At 41.7% G+C, this 18,718-nt stretch overlaps 1 protein-coding gene across 1 annotated transcript; it reads left to right on the top strand.

The window, feature by feature from the left end:
- Positions 1 to 380: 380 nt before the first annotated feature.
- On the top strand, positions 381 to 17,900 carry LOC146682623 (zinc finger MYM-type protein 4-like). Its single transcript, XM_085445826.1, has 27 exons — positions 381 to 602; positions 2,395 to 3,121; positions 3,513 to 3,626; positions 4,549 to 4,625; positions 4,775 to 4,927; positions 6,329 to 6,555; positions 6,710 to 6,905; positions 7,080 to 7,283; positions 7,671 to 7,830; positions 7,918 to 8,033; positions 8,133 to 8,312; positions 8,556 to 8,706; positions 8,797 to 8,969; positions 9,077 to 9,221; positions 10,658 to 10,756; positions 10,861 to 10,898; positions 11,143 to 11,287; positions 11,736 to 11,848; positions 12,334 to 12,562; positions 12,951 to 13,166; positions 13,323 to 13,432; positions 13,916 to 14,093; positions 14,228 to 14,379; positions 14,522 to 14,636; positions 14,729 to 14,977; positions 15,143 to 15,272; positions 16,584 to 17,900. The coding sequence occupies exons 1-27, from the start codon at positions 540 to 542 to the stop codon at positions 16,804 to 16,806; spliced, it is 4,683 nt and encodes a 1,560-aa protein (XP_085301952.1). The 5' UTR covers positions 381 to 539; the 3' UTR covers positions 16,807 to 17,900.
- The last annotated feature ends 818 nt before the right edge of the window (positions 17,901 to 18,718 follow it).

Below are 18,718 nucleotides of genomic sequence, written 5' to 3'. Positions count from 1 at the left end.
AGCAAAAATTTGCTGATAACAATGTAAACTATGTTGTGTATTGATAAAATTACTTTTACTGGCGTACAAGATTGGTGCTTAGTTAAAACCAATTTCCTGAACTGTTGTTTACTTCAGAAATTTCTCACTTACTGTAATGTTTTACCTTTCATTGGCCTCATTTATGTTATTTGGTGTTTATTTGGTTATTTCTGTGAAGACGTTTTAAATGTGTAACATTTGAAACACTGTACAAAATACAATTTATTATTATGATACCAACAAATACAAATAGCAGTTCTATTTGGGTGAGATACATATTATTTTGGCTCCCACCATTGTAGTATTTTTCTTGCCACTAGGAGGCGGAAAAGCAACCCCAAAGATGGGGTAGACCTTGACCGAAGAAGAAGAAGGAAAACAAACGGTCCTGTTGGACTGGACGCATATGATTGTAGCAAGGGGATGCATTTGAAACGTTTTTCTGTTTTGGAGTTTGTTTACCATTGCTTAGTCGCATTTTATTATTAAACTAAAAGAATTGGTGATTTGGGACCACCATGGCCGATACGGGAACTAGCGGATGCGAACGTCTGACCACCAATCAAGTGACTCCTGTGCAGGTCGGCGCGGTAATTCTGTGCACGTTGTTACGGCGGTGAACTACACTTTTTAAAATCATATATCTGCATCCAAAAGAATTATAAACAGAGCGGGTATTTAACATGTGCAGAGGTTATTTATTGCGTGGTGAAAACACGGAGGGAGACTAACCGCAGTCGTAGCTGCATGGATCTGTAAGCAGGTTAGCGTTAGCTTAGCAAAGGCTGAGCTAGTAGTTCTCTCTTTACAGGTCTGCTAATTAATATATCAACAAAACATGGCTAACTCCAAGAAAGTGACTTGTACAGAGGTAATAACACCCATTACCTACAGTCTAACGGAGTATTACAGCCATTTGTCAAACCTTTGTGCAGCAGCCACGCTGTAGTAAGCTAACTTGTTATGGTGTTGCTGCACGCCTAAAACAGAAATTAAACCTTTGCATTGAATCTGTACTGAGTGTGTGTGTGTATATATATATATATATATATATATATATATATATATATATATATATGTATATATATATATATATGTATATATATATATGTGTGTGTGTGTGTGAAACACACCCCGTGTTTATTAAATGGTCCCTGATAAGGTACCTCTATTGCAAACTTAGGCTGCTAAACTTTGCACAAATCCGTGCTGCAGAATTTAGCTTCGCAAAATGCGGTCGTCTTTAACCTGCACCAAACCTGAGCACTGACTAGCCCTACTGATAGTTTTAAAGGTTATTTAATTAATTACACGATGCAGTCAGAGAAGCAGACACTGCTGAGCTTGATCCTGCTGCACATGGAAGCAGTTCACGGTGTTTTTAGTGCTTCAGATCAGCTTATGGTAGCGCTTTTATATCCCTAAAATGAGGTTATATTAATGTGGTATGCACATCCCTGCGGTGTGACCATTTCCTCTGCTTGTGTTTCAAACACCTTAGTTTGAAGAGTGAAGCATCATGGGCATTATGAGTCTGCAGGAGAATTCAGTATCAGCAAAGATGGATATTTTTAGGTCTGAGACAGCTTTTTAGTCTTTCTTTGATTAAACTGGTGTTTGGCAGACATTTCTGTACTTGGTTTTGATTTTAGAGCTTTATTATTAACTGCACAACAACCACCTTGTTTAAATTTGGCTACAGAGTGGTGGGACGTGTTTCCTGCCGTACTTAGGCTTTGTGCAGCTCATATTTCACAGCCCTGTGGTTTTGAAACTCTTAGACACAGTCATGTTCGGTCTTGAGTGAATATCTTAAAAAAAAAAGAAGAAGCATATCTGGTTGAGTTGCGTCAGCGTAGCTAAGTAAAGATTTTAAATGTATCTGTAGTGTTTTAATTATTTTAAAACCCCACCATGCATGAGGAGTGACAGAAATGTTTGGGTCTTTAAAAGAAGTCTCCTTTCAAAACACTAAAACGGACACAGCATAAAATACTCACAGCTATGCAGGAAGTGCAGATATAAATGTTTGGTTTCTAAAATTAGTTTTTATTGCATCACACACCTCTGTTGTTTTGTATTCTTTGTTTCTGTATATCTTGCTCTTGTCTGTTCTCTTTTATGTTGGCTTTTAACCAGAACCTGAGTGCAAAATTTACTTTTACTGCCTGTAAATACATCTGTTGGAATGACAATAAAAATAATTGAATTCTCAGATTCGCAGTCGTTGCTGCATATCATATTTTATAGAAGTGCAAATCTAGAAATTGCAGAACTAATTGTTCTGTTTTTGTCCATTGTGGACATTAGTGATTGGCTTAGTTACAGAGCAGAGACTTGTGTGTTCTGTAAACTGTCTATTGTCCATCATAGGTAACAGAAGGGACCGATGGAGAGGCTGTGGAGGCAGTTTCAGAAGCAGCAGCATCGGTGGACGCTGGAGAAACGGAACACGTTCATGAATCTTCCCATGAACTTTCCAAAGAGAGGGAAGAGGATAATGATGATGCTGCTGCTGCTGAAAAAGACATGGAAAGTGAAGAAGCAGAACTTAAAGAAACTGAGACTGAGGTGATCCACTCTGTTGGTTCTACATCTCCATCACGAGCTTTTTCTGCAGAGGAGACAGAGGAGACCGTTACGGTTAATGATGGTGAGCCAGGTAGCACCACAGAGCCCCAAAAAGAGGCTCCTGAGGTGAAATGTGACGAGGGTCTTGAGGTGATATCTGATGAAGGGGTTGAGTCAAAGGCAGAAGATCTTGCAGGGAAGGATGAGAGCCAAGAGGAAAGCCCTGCAGTAGCAGATGTCAGTGAGGATGCATGCATGGACGTAGCTCCTGATCGTGAGGAGGAGAAAGAAATAAAAAACACTGATGAAAACATGGACACAAGCAATGACACTAAGGAGGAAGTCTGCACAGAGCAGGAGTCATCCATCTGCTGTAAACCAAAGGTTTTGACAGCGGGCGATGAACTCGATGAGATGATGGACATCGGTACAGTGGATCAGGTGGAGCAGGAAGCTCAGATGAAAGAGGAGGAACAGAACAGCTTGAAGGATATGGAAAGCAGCCGCTCACCTGATGCTTCTAATACAGGTATAAAGATGCTCTTTGATTGGTACATTTGTAGATGCAAAATAGAATCTTTATGATCTTGTAGGAAATTATCTAAATAAATAAAACTTTTAATATCAGCAAATATGAGAAAACATCTACCCTGACACTCCTTCATCTGCTAAAGGCCAAAAATGTATTTCCTAAAAAGCGACCACTACAAACATTTTGTAACTTTTAAATGCAGACAGGCTTCTTTAAAAAGACCCTTTGACCTTTGTTACCCTGCAACCCTCTGCGAGTCCATGTCAGAGCACACTGAGCTTTAGAAATGCTTTCACTCCTCCTTTAAAGGCAGCATGGCAGAAAGTCTCTCAACAAGGCGTAGTTTTCATCATCCCACTAAATGCTGTGCTTTAAAATTCCCACACAGCCTCAGTGACGGAGGACAGTAACTCTGTTACGGAGGAAGCTGATGTAAAACCCACAACTTCAGACTTGATGCAGTCCAGCTCGTCTCCATCGTCTGAGGCCACAGGAAGTACAGGTGGGTGATCTTAATGCCAAAATACAAATAGTACGAAATTAAAATCTCATTATGTGGAAAATCTTGGCAGCAGAATAAACTTTAATATTAATATTTTCGTTAAATTTATTAAATTTGTAATAAATAAACAGAAAACCACCCCTAGAAATCCACACACATAAATTGTATATAACAAGACTAAAATGGTACGGTTCAAATGAAACGACTATCCTGACTGAACCTTTGTGAAATACTTATGCTTTATTAGAGTCCAAAGATCTTTTCAAATTTGACTGAACAAAACCAATTTTCTTTTTTTTCTTGTTATTGATAGAAATTAAAATGCAGAGATATACATCAAATAAAGTGATACAGATCTGCTGCTGTGTGCTGACCTGTTATGTTTACACATGCAGCCAAAAGGGAACACGCTAATAAAGGAAGTATTTGTCCCTTCTGAAATGGTCAAAGGCAAACAAGCATCTCAGCATTTTGGCTCTTAGTTGGTTAAAATGGTTGTAACTGTGCAACTAAGAAAACACTGAATAAAATTTAACATTGCTGAATATTTTTGAGTTTAATGGCTCACTCCCAACATAAAGCTGCTTTTCGGCTGCTCTGTTATTCACGAGCATGTTTGATTTGGAGGCGTTTTACACCAGGTTCCCTTCCTGAAGCAACCCTGGAGGTATTTTTGTCTCCTCCCAGGGTTAAACGAGGGATCATTGACTGGTTAAATGAATGATTAAACCATGACACCATAGAGCCACTAAAAACACAATCTTTTTTTTAAATATCTTAACACTCAGACCGTGGTTCAGTATGAATTTTGTTTTGTCCGACACAGTGACAGTTGTGAATGTTGTCATTCATTCATGTTCTTCATGTTTTTGTGTTCACTTCCTTTTACACTTGCTCACACGCTGCTCACGTGTTCTTGTAGGAAGAGACAGCTCGTCACCGGCGATGATGTTGAACGGCATGAAAGTCGTCAAGCTTTCTATACCGAGATTAGACGTTGTAAGTAGAAGTAAGATAGAATTTAGGTTTCAGGCTTTTCTTACCTGCTCTATTAATATACGTGAAAGTTCATCGAAAACTATTGATTAGGCTGTCGCCATAAGCTTTCCGTCAAAATAAACAGCATATACATGTACTCCTTGTTCTAGGAGAGGCTGCACACTTCAACCCAAAGTGTCAAGTTGTCTCCTTCACCTCCGTTGGTCACTGTGAAGGACGAGCCGGTGGATGAGGAATATGAACAAGCTCTAATGTCCAGTTCCTCTACAGCAAGTGTGAAAGATGAGCCTAATACTGCAAGGGTGAGACACACTCTGCTTAAGGATTTGTGGAGTTATGCTATTAGATTTGGCAAGCGTATGCAGAGCTGTCACGCAACGATCAGGTGTGGAGACAGTTGCAGAAAGTTTGGGAGATGGAACAGCAGTTACTGAAATGAAATATTTGATATTCAAAACCCATGTAGTGAACAAAAAGGCTGGAAAGGAAGAGGCACATGATGTCTGTAGTGCAAAGGTGTAAAACAACGAGTCCAAAGTGGCTGCAAAAGAACACTTGACACGAGCTGGGAGTATGATGGAGTGGTCCCAAAAAAAGGTGGAAGTTACGACAACGACAGAGGGAGAACAGGCCTGCGTATATGAAGGAGGAGAATCTTTCAGAATCTGAGAATTTGAGATGGTTTGGGCATGTCCATATGACCGGACACCCTGCATTAGACCTAGAACACTGAGAGTGGTTGTCCTCTGGCTTGCTTGTGATAGTTGGAGGGGGTAACTTGTATGTATGGAGCCAGTCTGTGAGCAGCAATGATACCAAGACAAAAAAAACTGGGACAAGATCAGGTAGACTCACACATGAACTTGCATGTTTCAGGATAATTACTGGTTTCTTCGTTTCATCAGTTCTTTATTCTGGCTATTGTATACTTGGCATGACTGACACTGAGTCTAATAGACGAGAGGTGGGAAACTCCAGGCCTCGAGGGCCGGTGTCCTGCAGGTTTTAGACGTGTCCTTGATCCAACACAGCTGATTCAAATGGCTAAATCAATATCAATATGTCCAGAGGCCTGGTGATGAACTAGTTATTTGATTCAGGGTGATATCAAAAACCTGCAGTGCGTTTCCCACTCCTGTAATAAACCAGAGTGCAGGAAGAGGTTCAGACTCACAGATCTGTACCTCAAACTAGAGTTCCTGAAATATCCACGTAGTTCCTAAAGCAACATATTTCTACCAGTATTACACCATTGCCATAAAATATGGTTAATTCACTACTTTGCAGCATTAAAACCTTTTCACACCTGAAATCTGGAAATTGAAGGAAGAAGAGAATTATTCTTTCTTACATGGAGTTAACAGCAGCAGGAAACCAGCTGCAAACATATGATTACTTGTGTAAGTGATAGGTTTGGTGGCAGAACATGACATGTTGTCACATTTGGACTTTGCAGGTTTAAAACTGTTTAGTGTCAGATCTCACTAGCTTGGACATTTTCATTGTCACGTGGATCTCCTTAGCTGATGTCTAGAAAATTCCACAGCTGTGGGAAACCCGGAGAACACCAAAGAGAAAATCTGTTGCTGCTAGTATAATATAATAATATATAACATCATCAGTCAGGATCTGGTCTGGGTCCAGTTTCTGAGAATGAAGCCTGAATCCCTGAACCGTTACTGACGTTTCTCTCATGTTGAAAGGAGGACCTGAGGATCGGATCCGTGTATTCTGAGAGTTCTGAAACGCAGACGCTGCCCATCGTTAGCCCGCCGTCTTCGCACATGTTCTGCGCTCACTGTAAGAAGAACCTGATGAAGGGACAGACGGCTTTCCAGAGGAAGGGCTCTCCAGCGCTCTTCTGCTCCACCACCTGCCTCTCATTGTCTCAGGCCAGGGGAGCCACTAAAATCTGCCACAACTGCCAAAAGTGAGTTCTGCAGACGAGAGTAGGCTTACTACTGTTATTACTACTGTTTGATGGGTGAAGTAATGTCACCAAATGATACGCCTCAAAGTAAACTGCATTGTAGTTTGATTGAATTTGGATTTCTCCTTGGCCTCTTTTCCTCTCGTTCCTTTAGGTTGATAATTCGGCCTCAAGACGTCATCCTGGCTCCGGATCTCAAAGGACTCATGAAAGAGTTCTGTGGCCAGATCTGCCTGACGTCCTTCAACTACAAGAAAACTGTCTCCAACTTCAGGAAAACTGCTGTTGCTGTGAAAGCTCTACAGACTGTACCACAGTCACTCTGCAGCATGTGCACCAGATACTGTGTCGTAAGTCGAACAGAACAGGACTGCCGCTAATGATTATTTCAATTATTTAATATAGAATTATCCAAACCGTGTTAAAAATGTCCTCGTTGTCTCATGCATTATTTACACCATATGAAACTATGCTGATAGTGTGAACACTCTTCACCTGTGCTGCTCTTTGTCGTCTCTCTGCAGAGCAAACATGAGGTGATACTGAGCGGCGCTGTCCACAAGATGTGCAGTGACGCCTGCTTTAACCGCTTCCGTACAGTAAATAACCTTTCGATGGCGGGCTGCGCCAACTGTGGCTCGTACTGCCACAGCAAACCGCTCATGCTGAAGCTGGAAGAGGGCAGCAAAACCGTGTGCAACCTGGATTGTTTGGGGAAATACAAAGAGGTATGGAAACAGTTCTCTGCTTCATTGCAGATACATTTATTTTGAATTAGTCTTCATTTGAACTCTTGAAAGCCCAGTTTGAGTAACTCAGAAGGCAGAGGGTGGTCTCTGCATGTGGAGCTACCCTTTGAAAAACCTGCAAACTTTATTGGTGGTGTCTAAACTGTTCATTAAAAGAACAGAGGGGGTCTTCAGATTTCGACTCTATAGGGGAAAGAGTTAAATTTTTTAGCACTATTTTAAAGTTGCATGCCTGCAGTGAGTGTCAGCACATGTGGGAAACAAAGCCAGTTAACTTTCTCGCCTCCTCTTTCTTACTCTGAGAGTTAAAACGGTTGAGGTTGTTTGCAACATGCCTCATATTTGTTTTTTAAAATTAATTCACAGAAAAGCAAGATAACCAAGATGACCCAGCCGTGCACAATGTGTCGCACCGCCCGCTTTGTGGCAGAAATGGTGGACAGCAAAAACAGTGATGACTCTGTGGATCTTTTCTGCAGCAGCAGCTGTGTGATGGCGTACAAAGTCCAGACTGTTAGTTCTTCAGGTACGCGATACCAGCTTCTCATTGAAGATTAAACCTTGTACTTGTTTTTGTTAAATGATTGTTTATGATGGATTAATTTGGTTTCAGGTGCTCGGATAAACTGTGATAACTGTGGCAAAAACAGCGTACCGTCCTACCACCTGGCCATGTCCGATACCTCAATCAGGAATTTCTGCACTCTCCCGTGTGTCATGGCTTTTCAGGTATTTACTTAAAGTTATTTAAAGACAAACCTAAGAAAGATTTTTGAAAAATGAAAGCTGGTATTTCAGACTTCTGTTGTTTCTTTTTCTGCGCTTTAGGAAAAATTTAAGCAGTCGCAGAAGCAGGTGAATGTTTTTACGAAGCTGCCCATGGGATCGTCCCAAATTCAGCCCGTTAGTACAACGCCAGTGCAACAGGAGGCAAAAGTGTCCCAGAAAGTGAACTGCTTCCAGTGCTCCCGCGTCATCACTTTTAAACCTGAGCTCATCCAAATGAAGGTAATTAATGGAAACAAATAAATTATGAGTGGAAAGTTTTACATTTAGAGATCAGTAATACCACAACAGTGTTCCTGTGGGCTTTAAATGAAAGTCACGGCATTTCGGATGAGGACCTGAAATGCTTTTGGTCCTCTCGGGTAAAGTCTTGTCAACACTTTCAAGAAAATGAACACAGAAAATAGACCTTGTCCGTTCAGGCTGACATTACTCATGATTTGTATCTTCTGTGTGTGCGTGCAGGACAAGATGGTTTTTCTGTGCAGCGTGGACTGTTCTCACGAGTTTAAGAAAGCCAACAACGTGACGAGTGTGTGCGAGTACTGTATGATCGAAAAGATCACCAGAGACGTGAAGAGAGTCAACAACAAAGACTGTTACTTCTGCAGCGACGGTAAGGAGTCGTGGAAATCGATTCGTCAGCTGTAAGAACCCGATTCTGCTCTGAAATCTGTGTTTATTTTACTTATTTCTGTGTGTCCAGGCTGTAAGCTCCTGTTCAGACACGACTTGAGTAAAAACTGGGGGAAGCACTGTCACTCCTGTGTTTACTGCCACTCCGTTTCAAAGAAGCTGGTGACGGCGCAGTACGGAGGCTCGACGGAGGAGTTCTGCTCGGAGGAGTGCAGGTCCAAGTACACCATGCTGTTCTGCCACGTAAGCAAACCGCAGTAAAGATATTAAAATCATAGTTTTACACCAAAGCGGCAATCTCCGTGAGCATGATCTCCTCCTCCACGTAAACACATTGCTTTTCCACTCAGGTTGCAAAGTGCGACACCTGCGGGCGGAAAGGGAAGCTAAAGCAGAGCCTTCCCATGCTCGGGGAAGTCAAACACTTCTGCGACCTCGGCTGTCTGCTGCAGTTCTGCTGTGAGACAGTGGCCACGCAGGGTGAAGTCGTGAAAGGTGCATACCGTGTTTTTATCCCTGTTTGAATCTGTAACTTCATCTGATTTATATATTTTTTTTAATGGTGTAGTGGTTAGCACTGTTGCCTCACCGGTTTGATCGGCCTTTTTGGGCGGAGCTTTCTGTGTGGAACCTGTGCGTTCTCCCAGTCTCTGTGTTTCCTCCTGTTTTACTTAAGTGTTGGAGTAATCTAAACTGGTTTCAGGAGTGTGAGGTTCTGAGTCAGCCCTGTGATGGACTGGCATGCTGTCTAGGGTGTAATTTGCCTCAACCTATGACAGCTGGAATAGAGTGAGGCTTATTCAGACATGTTTAAAGTTTAATTAATGACTTTTGAAGCTGCTGCTTTTGATAAAATCAGTTTGGGTTTGATGAGTTTGGCTAAGCTTTCCTTAGCAGTCTTTAAAACTGTGGTAAAGCGAAGTATTACTTTCTTTTGATTGAGTGGCCAGTTTGATGTTAAGGGCTAGCACAGAGAGATGTGCAATCATTTGTGGTCATGTTGACACCTAAGGCCAATTTAGAATTACTATGTAACATAACATGCACGTCTCAGGATTGTGGGAAGAAACTGTCACCTGGAGAGAATCCACACAGACACATGGTGAACATATAAATTCCTCACAGAAAACCCACAGAGCTCTTACTGTGACCCCACAGCCTTAACCACTGTGCTGCTGTAAAGACAGACCATCAAGAAATGCTAATGTGGTAAATCAAAGAGGCACTGAGGCCTAGATTCATACTGTGTTGCGGACGCAGACAGCTCCGAGACAACACTGTCGGCTTCTTTGATGCCCACCGCATGCACAGTTGTTGCAGTGTAATGTATAATCTCCATGAATGAGTCAATGTGAAGTTGGATGGCACTGACTGTTTCGTTCATCATCTGATGGCAACATTTGCATTGCATGCAAGACTGTAAAACTGAGCTGCTGCAACACTGGACTGCATGTTTGACACCAGCTGTTAACTGTTGTTGTTCTTTAATAAAATATGAATATTTCTGGTACTAACTATTAAGGCAACAAAGCTAAATGTTTACCAGTCGTGCACAACTTAATTCTTTTTTTTTTGATACTTTTTATTTATTTAGGAACATTTTTATGCAGAAAAACAAAACAGACAAACAAAACCAAACAAAACAGACAAAATATTATGAGGTCATGGGAAGACAATATATGCCCGTGTATACAGCTGTACATCCACACATACATATATCAATACTTTGGTATTGCAAGTTCTATGCATTAAAGAGTGCTGCCACAATTTGTAAAGCCCCACAACTTAATTCTTAAACTAGAAAAACTAAAAAATGTTTTGCAACTGGGTCACAAAGTAAGACCAAGAATGCCTCTCTCTGAGGATTTAGGAAGAAGTCGGGAGCGACTTCCTACTGAGACGTTTTAAGTTTGTTGCTGTTTTGCTTTCAGCCAGCACAGGAGAGGCCACACCTGTGATCGCCAACGTCATCTCGCTCGCTGGCACGCCAAAAGGAAAACCTAACACTTCTGATAGAAGTGCCCAACAAAGTACAAAACAAAAACAAACACACGCAAGATATTAAAAAGAAATCATTTTGTACTGTTAATCATCAGTAGCTGCACGAGTTTCATATTTTGCCTTTTTTCTGCAGGTACAGCATCAAACTCTCAGTCAAAGACCTCTGGACACGTAAGTACATTTTTTAAATTCATGTATTCTTTTTGTATACAGTTGTATTTTTTCCAATTCCTTTTTTTCAGTGTAAGTTATGTTTATGAAAAATATATTTCTTAGTTGAAATGACGCACTTTTGCTTTTAAAAGGAAATCTTTGGGACATTTAGTTCAGTCACTTTTAGCTTGAAGGAAGTAGCCCGTGTAGTGTTACAGATGAGTAACTTTAGAGATGTTATTGTCATTTTTCTGTCCTTCAGATCAGCATTCAGACCGAAACGGTGAAGACTCATCCTCCTCCCCCGACTAAAATCCTGAAGAACAAGGCTCTGCTGTGTAGACCGCTGGTGCAGAACAAAGGAGTCTCCTGCAAAACGCAGACGGTCGACGTGGAGGCACAGACGGGTAAAAGAAGCACACAGGCAGTGTCTCTGTCAGGGCAACACCTCCGCTTTACTCTGTGTTTAAAAAGCTACAAATAGCTGTTCAATCTGATTGATTACAGCTGAATTACTGCTGCTAGCTGCACTTCACAGCGTTTAACGCTCGGGTCACAAACACAGGTTAAAGGGTAAGGGTCATAATCAGCTAAGCTTATGTTGTTATGAAGACAGCGAATGCTTGTGGAGAGGAATCTTATTCAAATGCTTAACTGATGCTTTGAAGTTTGAACTTTCTGGGCAGAGCACTAATGTATGCTCACGATTTTACAGACAAGACTAAATGTAAAGTATTTGTTTGTCTTTGCACACTGTACATGCTTCCTCTTTAAACATACTTACTGCAAGAGCAAACTCTGTGCCATGTTCTTATCTAATCACGACTACTATTCCCTTTTTTTCTCTCTCTGTAGATGATATCTTCCCAAAAATGGTGATCCTGCCTGTTCCTGTGCCGGTGTACCTTCCTGTACCCATGAACATGTACAGCCAGTGCACTCCCAAGCCTGTCGGCCTGCCGTTACCTGTATGTCTAACAATGCAACCACCTTGGAACTTTATTATTTCTAATTAATTCAAAGTTTTCCCATAACTTTTTGTCTTAGAATTTACATTTGTCTTTTTAAGGTTTATTTAGAATAATTAAAATGAGGAATTTTAAGATCAAGATGGATTTTATTTGGGAATCTGTTAACATGCTTGTGACAAAACCATGCACTGTAACACTGTAACAAAAACAGCAGCAAGAAGTAAAACATGTAGCTCAACAAATGGGCGCATATATTTACACATGAACCATAGGCGTGACCCCGTGACCCATAGCATTTTGATTCAGACAGGATGTTCAAATGATTGGCGACCTGTCTGCGGTGTACCCTGCCTCTTGCCCTATGGCAGCTGGGATAGGCTCTCGCCATGGATAAATTACATTACACACTCCTTTAATCTTCAGCTTTGTTTTTGCCCTTACTAAGGTCCCACTCATGAGCTCCTTCTTTCTTTCTACCTCAGCTTCCTGTGCCAATGTTTCTTCCTGTGACAATGGACAGTGCTGAGCGCATTGTGGAAACCATCCAGGAGATCAAACAGAAGATCCCGTCCGATCCATACGAGGCAGAACTCATCCTCATGGCGGAGATGGTGGCCGAAGACGACGAGAATAACGACAAGCCGGAGACGCGCAAAGAGGAAAAAGCGGTGAAGAAAACGCCTGAAAAGCAAGAAGCACCTGTCACAGATGGTGAGACGAAACATTTAATGAGGCCACGAAAAGATGAAAGTAGGGGGTACTCAAGGCCTTCAAGCCATCATATTACAGGGTTAAACAGTTAAAGCTATTGTAGTTTTGTGTTTATTAAGTTTTATTTTGTTTGTGCACCAGTGGCTCTTGAAGGAAGTATTGACATATTTGACCAAACTGACTAAAACTAAAGAAATGTTGTCATATTTATAATTTAGTTTTGTAAATGCATAATTAATTAACTTTAATAACGTCAGCGTGCACATGTTAGGATTTCATCCAAGTTATCTGTCAAAGTTGCATCATTTTATTCCCATACAGATAGTTTTGATGTTATTAACAGTGTATTCATGCTGTACTAACAGACAGTGTGATGGTTGTTTTGTAGACCATGTCAGTAACTACAGTGATGACTTGGACACCGACGAACTGGCCACTTTCCTCAACAGCTGGGAGGACGCGGGGCCCTTGTCGCCAAGTAAAACCTACGCCAGCGAGAAGTTCAACTCAGTTTTAGATGTATCTGTGGGCATGCCCAGTGAGCCCGAGCCCGCACCACCTCCTGGTCCGCCTCCCATGGACATCGAAGCCGACTTCACTGTTGGTGAGATGATAGGCATACACCCATAATACTGGACGTTCAGGGAGTTTATCTCCAGTTTATCTACATTTCTTTGGACATTTTTACTTTAACCCCTTCAAAGATCTGCTCTGGGCTTTTGCGCGTTTAGTCTCATGTTTGATGTCATGTCATTGCCAGAAACTCTGGAAAGGATGGCCAAACAAAGAGAGCAGTGCAACAAGTCCCCAAGCCCCCCGCCTGCTGCTCCAGTACGACGACAAGCTCACAGGAAAGCCAGAGAGAAGAGGGTAACTGCTGCTTACACATCTAAAGCTGGCTTTATATGCAACAAAACATTAGAGAAGGAGATGATGTAACAAAAAGATGGCGTTGTGTGACCCCTCCACCCATAATTATGTGTCAAAACAGGAAACAGTAGTAGTAGTATAACATAGTAGGTTTTCAACCTTTTCCTTCTTTTTCTTTATTTAAATAAAAGTTTTAAATGTCTCCCTCCTTTAGATGGGGACATAAAAATAACCAGCATGGTTTTATCAAAGAAGGCTGCAGAGCTGCAAGACTTGAATGACTTTGGTCTGTGTTGTCTAAAATGTCCCCATTATACCCATAATGGTCAGAAGAAGCTTCTCGGATGAGAGGTGAAACGTCTTCAAGCAACTTAAAGAAGTCCAGACGCTTTTCTTTGCAAGCTCCTTAGACTACGATGACCTGGATGACTGAGAACCTTCACAGACATATACCCATAATGCATCCTCTATATGTTATCACAGGGTCGTAAGCCACAGCGTCAGTCTAAGGCTGCTGAAACGTCTTCGGCAAAGAGTACTTCCAAAAAGCCCGTGGAAGTAGAAATCCCAAAACTGAAGAGTGAATATGGAGTTGATGCCTGGAAGCGATGGATCCAGTGGAGGCAAACTCAGCCCAACCTGGAGAATCCACGCTTTGGCTGTAAGTCTGAATATAAAATGCATTTGAACACTGCAGCACTTCGGGCTGCATTTCCTGCATTCTCTGACTTTCCTGTCTCTGTTAAGACTTTATAATTAAAAACAAACAAACATGGCTTTTAATCTTGATGTCAGCGCGTCCTCTGGAGCTGAAGGAGGATCTTCTTAGCTGCACCACCGCTGAGCTCAGCTACGGCCTCTGCTGCTTCATCGCTGAGGTGAAACGACCAAACGGAGAGCCGTACTCGCCCGACACCATGTTTTACCTCTGCCTCGGCATCCAACAGGCAAGACATTTTTCTCAGAGAAACTAAGTGTAAATATGGATACACTTAGATATACATGTCATCATATTTATAACCATTTTCTAACATAGTCCAAACTTCCTTTACTTTCCTGGTTCTCTAAACTTTTTGTCTTTCTCTGCAGTATCTGTTTCAAAACGGTCGTGTGGAGAACATTTTCATGGATCGCTTCTATAACAAGTTTTCCACTGAGTTCACCAACTTGCTGCGAGGTTTCAAACCTTCAATCACACCCAGTGGTGAGTTTCCAACACCACCTTTGTCTCTGTCAGTGTTACACAAACGAACGTCTGTTTGCTCAGATTTACAGCGGGTCACTTTCCCTCCGCAGGTTATATCCACTCCCGTGTAGAGGAGGAGTTTTTGTGGGACTGTAAACAGCTGGGGGCGTACTCCCCCATCGTCCTCCTCAACACTCTGCTCTTCTTCTGCTGCAAGTACTTTGGCTTCACCAAGGTGGAGCAGCACCGTCAGCTGTCCTTTGCACACGTCATGCGCTGCACAAAAACCAATCTAAACAACACCAAGACCACATTCCTGCGCTTCTACCCACCGCTGTCCGGACCCGAGGCGGAGTCAGGTACCAACGTGCAGAACGCCAGATTTAAACACACAGAGCTAAACGCGTTGATTTTGCAGTTAAGAGTCGACAGTCCACCTAAAATTAGCAGTCAAACAGATTCTGACTGTTTTCATGTACAAATTATCCTGAAACTTGCACACTGTCTGTATGTGTCCTCTTCAGATGCAGAGGGTGGCCCAGCGAAGAAGCGGAAGGAAGAGGAGAGTAAAGAAGAAATCCTGGAGATGATGGAGAACACGGAGAACCCTCTCCGCTGTCCCGTGAGACTCTACGAGTTCTACCTCTCAAAGTGGTGAGTGTTGTACAACCACTGGTGCACTCGTGATGGATCTGTGGCTGGTTGGACTCCGCTTTCAGCACGTGAACTTTGTGAAGTAAATGGCTGCACAATAATCTTGCATTACCTTTCCCACATAACTGCTATGTTCAGTTTATTTTAAATAGGTATATTTATTTAATCTTTCAGTGTCTAGTTTGTATTTTCTCTCTGTGCCTGTGTAGGTTTCCTTCCAGAGTACAAAAACTTGATTGTTTGCTTCTTCTAAATAAGCTGTAGGTGAGGTTAGTTATCTGTGTTAGGTTGCGACGGACTGGTGACCTTTGCAGGGGCCTCTCGGCCTGCAACAGCTACTTGGTTAAAAAAAGGGATGATGCAGCTCCTGAGCTACAGTCGCTTCTTTTGTGGCGCATATATTGTTTGTTGTCAGATTTTGAGACCTGATATTACAGGAGTAGCTCACAAAACTGTCTAAAACCAGTATTTTGAAAGGTACAAATAAAAACTCACTCAGTGGGCTCAGTTAAGCCCAGAGAGTTTGATCTAAAACCAGAAGAAGAGATCACATCACTTTCAGCATCGCGACAGAAGCTCCAGTTTTATGTTTGTTTATGTAAGAAGGATTTTAACTAACACAAATGCATCATGAAAATATGCCAGATTCAGCCAAACATTATCTTGATTTTTCGTGCTCAGGTTGGACGTATTCCTCTGCTAAACTTTCAGGGCACCAAAGCTCTGGAAGGATCTGCCTGAGAAGTTTAGACTCTGCACTTAACTACCTTCCTCTCATTCATCTCCTTAAATTTGAACTTAACCTCTGAGTTTTCTTACTTGTGACATCATATTGTTTCATTTGTGTTACATGAAGTAGGCTTGTTGGGTTTTTTAAAGATGCAGTTTCCCATTTGGCAAAATACACTGATCACATGACTTGAATTTGAATGAATGCTTTATTGGCCATATGCAGGTTGCAGGTTATTCCTTCTTTTAGAGGAATAGGAAATATCTTTTTTTAATATTACTTTTAAATTTTATTTAAATTTAAATATGATAATAAGTTACACTTGAAATATTAAGCGTCATAACATTTAAATGAGCCGACATTTGCCACTTGCCTGATCTGCACTACTGCACAACTAATAAAAGGTTAAGTGTTAAATGTCAGTAAAGACTAATAAAACCTGCCACTCATTGATTCTTTTAAAGTTTATTTCTTGTTTGGATGTGGAAGGCTGGATTGAGATGGTCCACTGGCCGACCCTCATTTTACTCTGATTTATCAGCACATTGATCTAAATCTTTGTTCCTGTTTCTTCCGCCCAGCTCGGAGTCGGTTAAGCAGCGAACCAACATGTTCTACCTGCACCCCGAGCGCTGCTGTGTCCCCAACAGCCCGCTGTGGTTCTCCTCCACCGCTCTGGATGACACCACCATGGAGGCCATGCTCATCCGCATCCTCACAGTCAGAGAGCTGCATCTCGACACAAAGCAGCAGACGAGCGATGACCCACCGTTTATACCTGAGGAGGAGGAGGATTCGGAGTGAACGTGAAGTGACCTTTTACCGTAGTTGCAGCTAGTGATGTAAATGTTTGGATATTATCAAAAATGTTCGCTGAACATAAACGGACAGGAAAAAAAAACATTCACAACAGCAGTATGAAACAGCAAAGAGTCACATTTCAAACGCACGTTTGGACAGAACCTCCGATTCACATCGCTTATGTAGAGGTGAGGCTGAGATGCTGGACTCAGCATTAAAGACTGTTTACTGCTCAGCAGGGCACGCAGCTGCCCTCCTGTGTTTATGTGGTTGTGTCTTATGGAAAATACTACTTTTATCTCCTTCCATGTGTTATGATTCCTGACCTTCCTGTGCACACTGGACTTCCAAGTTTTTCTAAAGCTAGCCCTCCATCTCGGAGTGATGGAGGTCCCGAATAGAGAGCTGCATATTGTTAGTTTCACTACATTCACACCTCAGAGGCCAAAATGAACACGTCTGTGTTTGCAGTAGTTAGAATATTTCCTGGGTCAGTACTTTTGCACACCTCAAGAATTGTTGCAATCTCACTTTGAGAAAACACAGTTTTAACATCTGACTGGAGATTTTACCTGAATCATGATTTGATTGATTTTTCTTCCAGATTCCTTTTTAAGTTGTGATGCTAAACGTTGAAAATGTACACAATTCACACGTTGTGTTTTGTGGTTAACAGATAATCCTCAGATACTTTAAATGATCTTATCAACCTGAAAAGAAATTACAGCATCGAACAATGTAAAAATCATCATTGGTGCCTGATTGAAGGGATTAAAGATTTTGGAAGTGATTCAATTACATTTTAAGAAATTAGAGATTTGAGTGTTAGGTAGCTGCTATCCCTCATTATGACTTTCAAGCAATCTGAGAAGAGAAAAGCCTACAACTCTAAAGTTTTAAACTCATTTTGGGATTTCATACTAAACAAACCTTAAAGCAGTGAGTTTTTGCATAATGAGCTCTGGTATTATATGAAAGCAAATAAAGCTGTCCGTTTGTGTATGTCTAGATTATTTTAACCCCCTTAGAGTATGGCTGCCAAGGTTCTCTTGAGTGTTTTCTATTATATGTTCATTTTGAATAATAAAAAAACAACTTCAAAACACTTGTTTTCTTTTGAGACTCTACAATTGCACCTGTGAGAGAGGTCTGCCTCTTAGTCTCGACAGAATCTGTAATGTGATTTGATTTCAGCCCAAACCGTGATCTTTTAATGAACCTAAAAGATCTACCTTTTGTTGCTTAAATCGAACCAGGGTGAAACCTTAAGGGGTCACCACAGTGGATCATCTTTCAGTATCTCATCCTATCCCTTCCATCCTCTATCACACTAAATGCTGCCAATATAACTCTCCATGTCCTCCTTCACTACATCCTTGAATCTCCTCTGTGGTCTTCCTGTTTTTTTTCCTTGATGTTCAGCATTCGTCATCCAGGTAACGCTTTCCCTCTGCGCATGTCCAAACAGCCTCGCCTCTCTAACTTTTGTCTCCACGCTGTTTTCGTTTTTTATCCAAGTCACTTCCAGTGAACTAAACTAAAAAGAAGTAATGCATAAATGGTCTCCGAGCAGAGAGACTTGGAAGGAGAGCTCTCTGAAATAAGGTAAAAATTTATCGATTCAGTCGTTAAAGCGGCTCAAAAGTAGATACAAATGTGATGAATGTGATTTCCAGTTGGTGTGTTTTACTCGGATTACGAGGACGCTTAACGCCGACGGTACTTGTCCCCGCCATGTCCTCATAAACTGCTCATTCCACTTTCACGGTTCTCCGCTGCTCCTAGTGGCTGAGACGATCGCGACCGCGGATTCGCTGCCGCTGCAGTCAATCGTTGACGTTACCGCCAGTGATTGGTCAGAGATACCGCCGCTCCTCCCAGATCGTGCCCCTTTATCGTCACGTGGTCTCTCATT

This window comes from Copadichromis virginalis, linkage group LG22 (genome assembly GCF_057382275.1).
Source record: "Copadichromis virginalis isolate Kocher_CV1m ecotype Utaka linkage group LG22, C_Virginalis_male_GT1.1, whole genome shotgun sequence".
Taxonomy (NCBI): Eukaryota; Metazoa; Chordata; class Actinopteri; order Cichliformes; family Cichlidae; genus Copadichromis; species Copadichromis virginalis.
The sequence above is the reverse complement of the archived record's forward strand: the minus strand, read 5'-3'. Positions and strand labels throughout refer to the sequence as shown.

What these genes read in the sequence shown, in the direction of transcription:
- LOC146682623 (XM_085445826.1), top strand. Translation starts at nt 540, where the DNA reads ATGGCCGATACGGGAACTAGCGGATGCGAACGTCTGACCACCAATCAA. An exon ending in GCAGGGTGAAGTCGTGAAAG is followed by an intron (nt 9,222 to 10,657) that starts GTGCATACCGTG and finishes TTTTGCTTTCAG; the next exon opens with CCAGCACAGGAGAGGCCACA. An exon ending in GAGTTCTACCTCTCAAAGTG is followed by an intron (nt 15,273 to 16,583) that starts GTGAGTGTTGTA and finishes TCTTCCGCCCAG; the next exon opens with CTCGGAGTCGGTTAAGCAGC.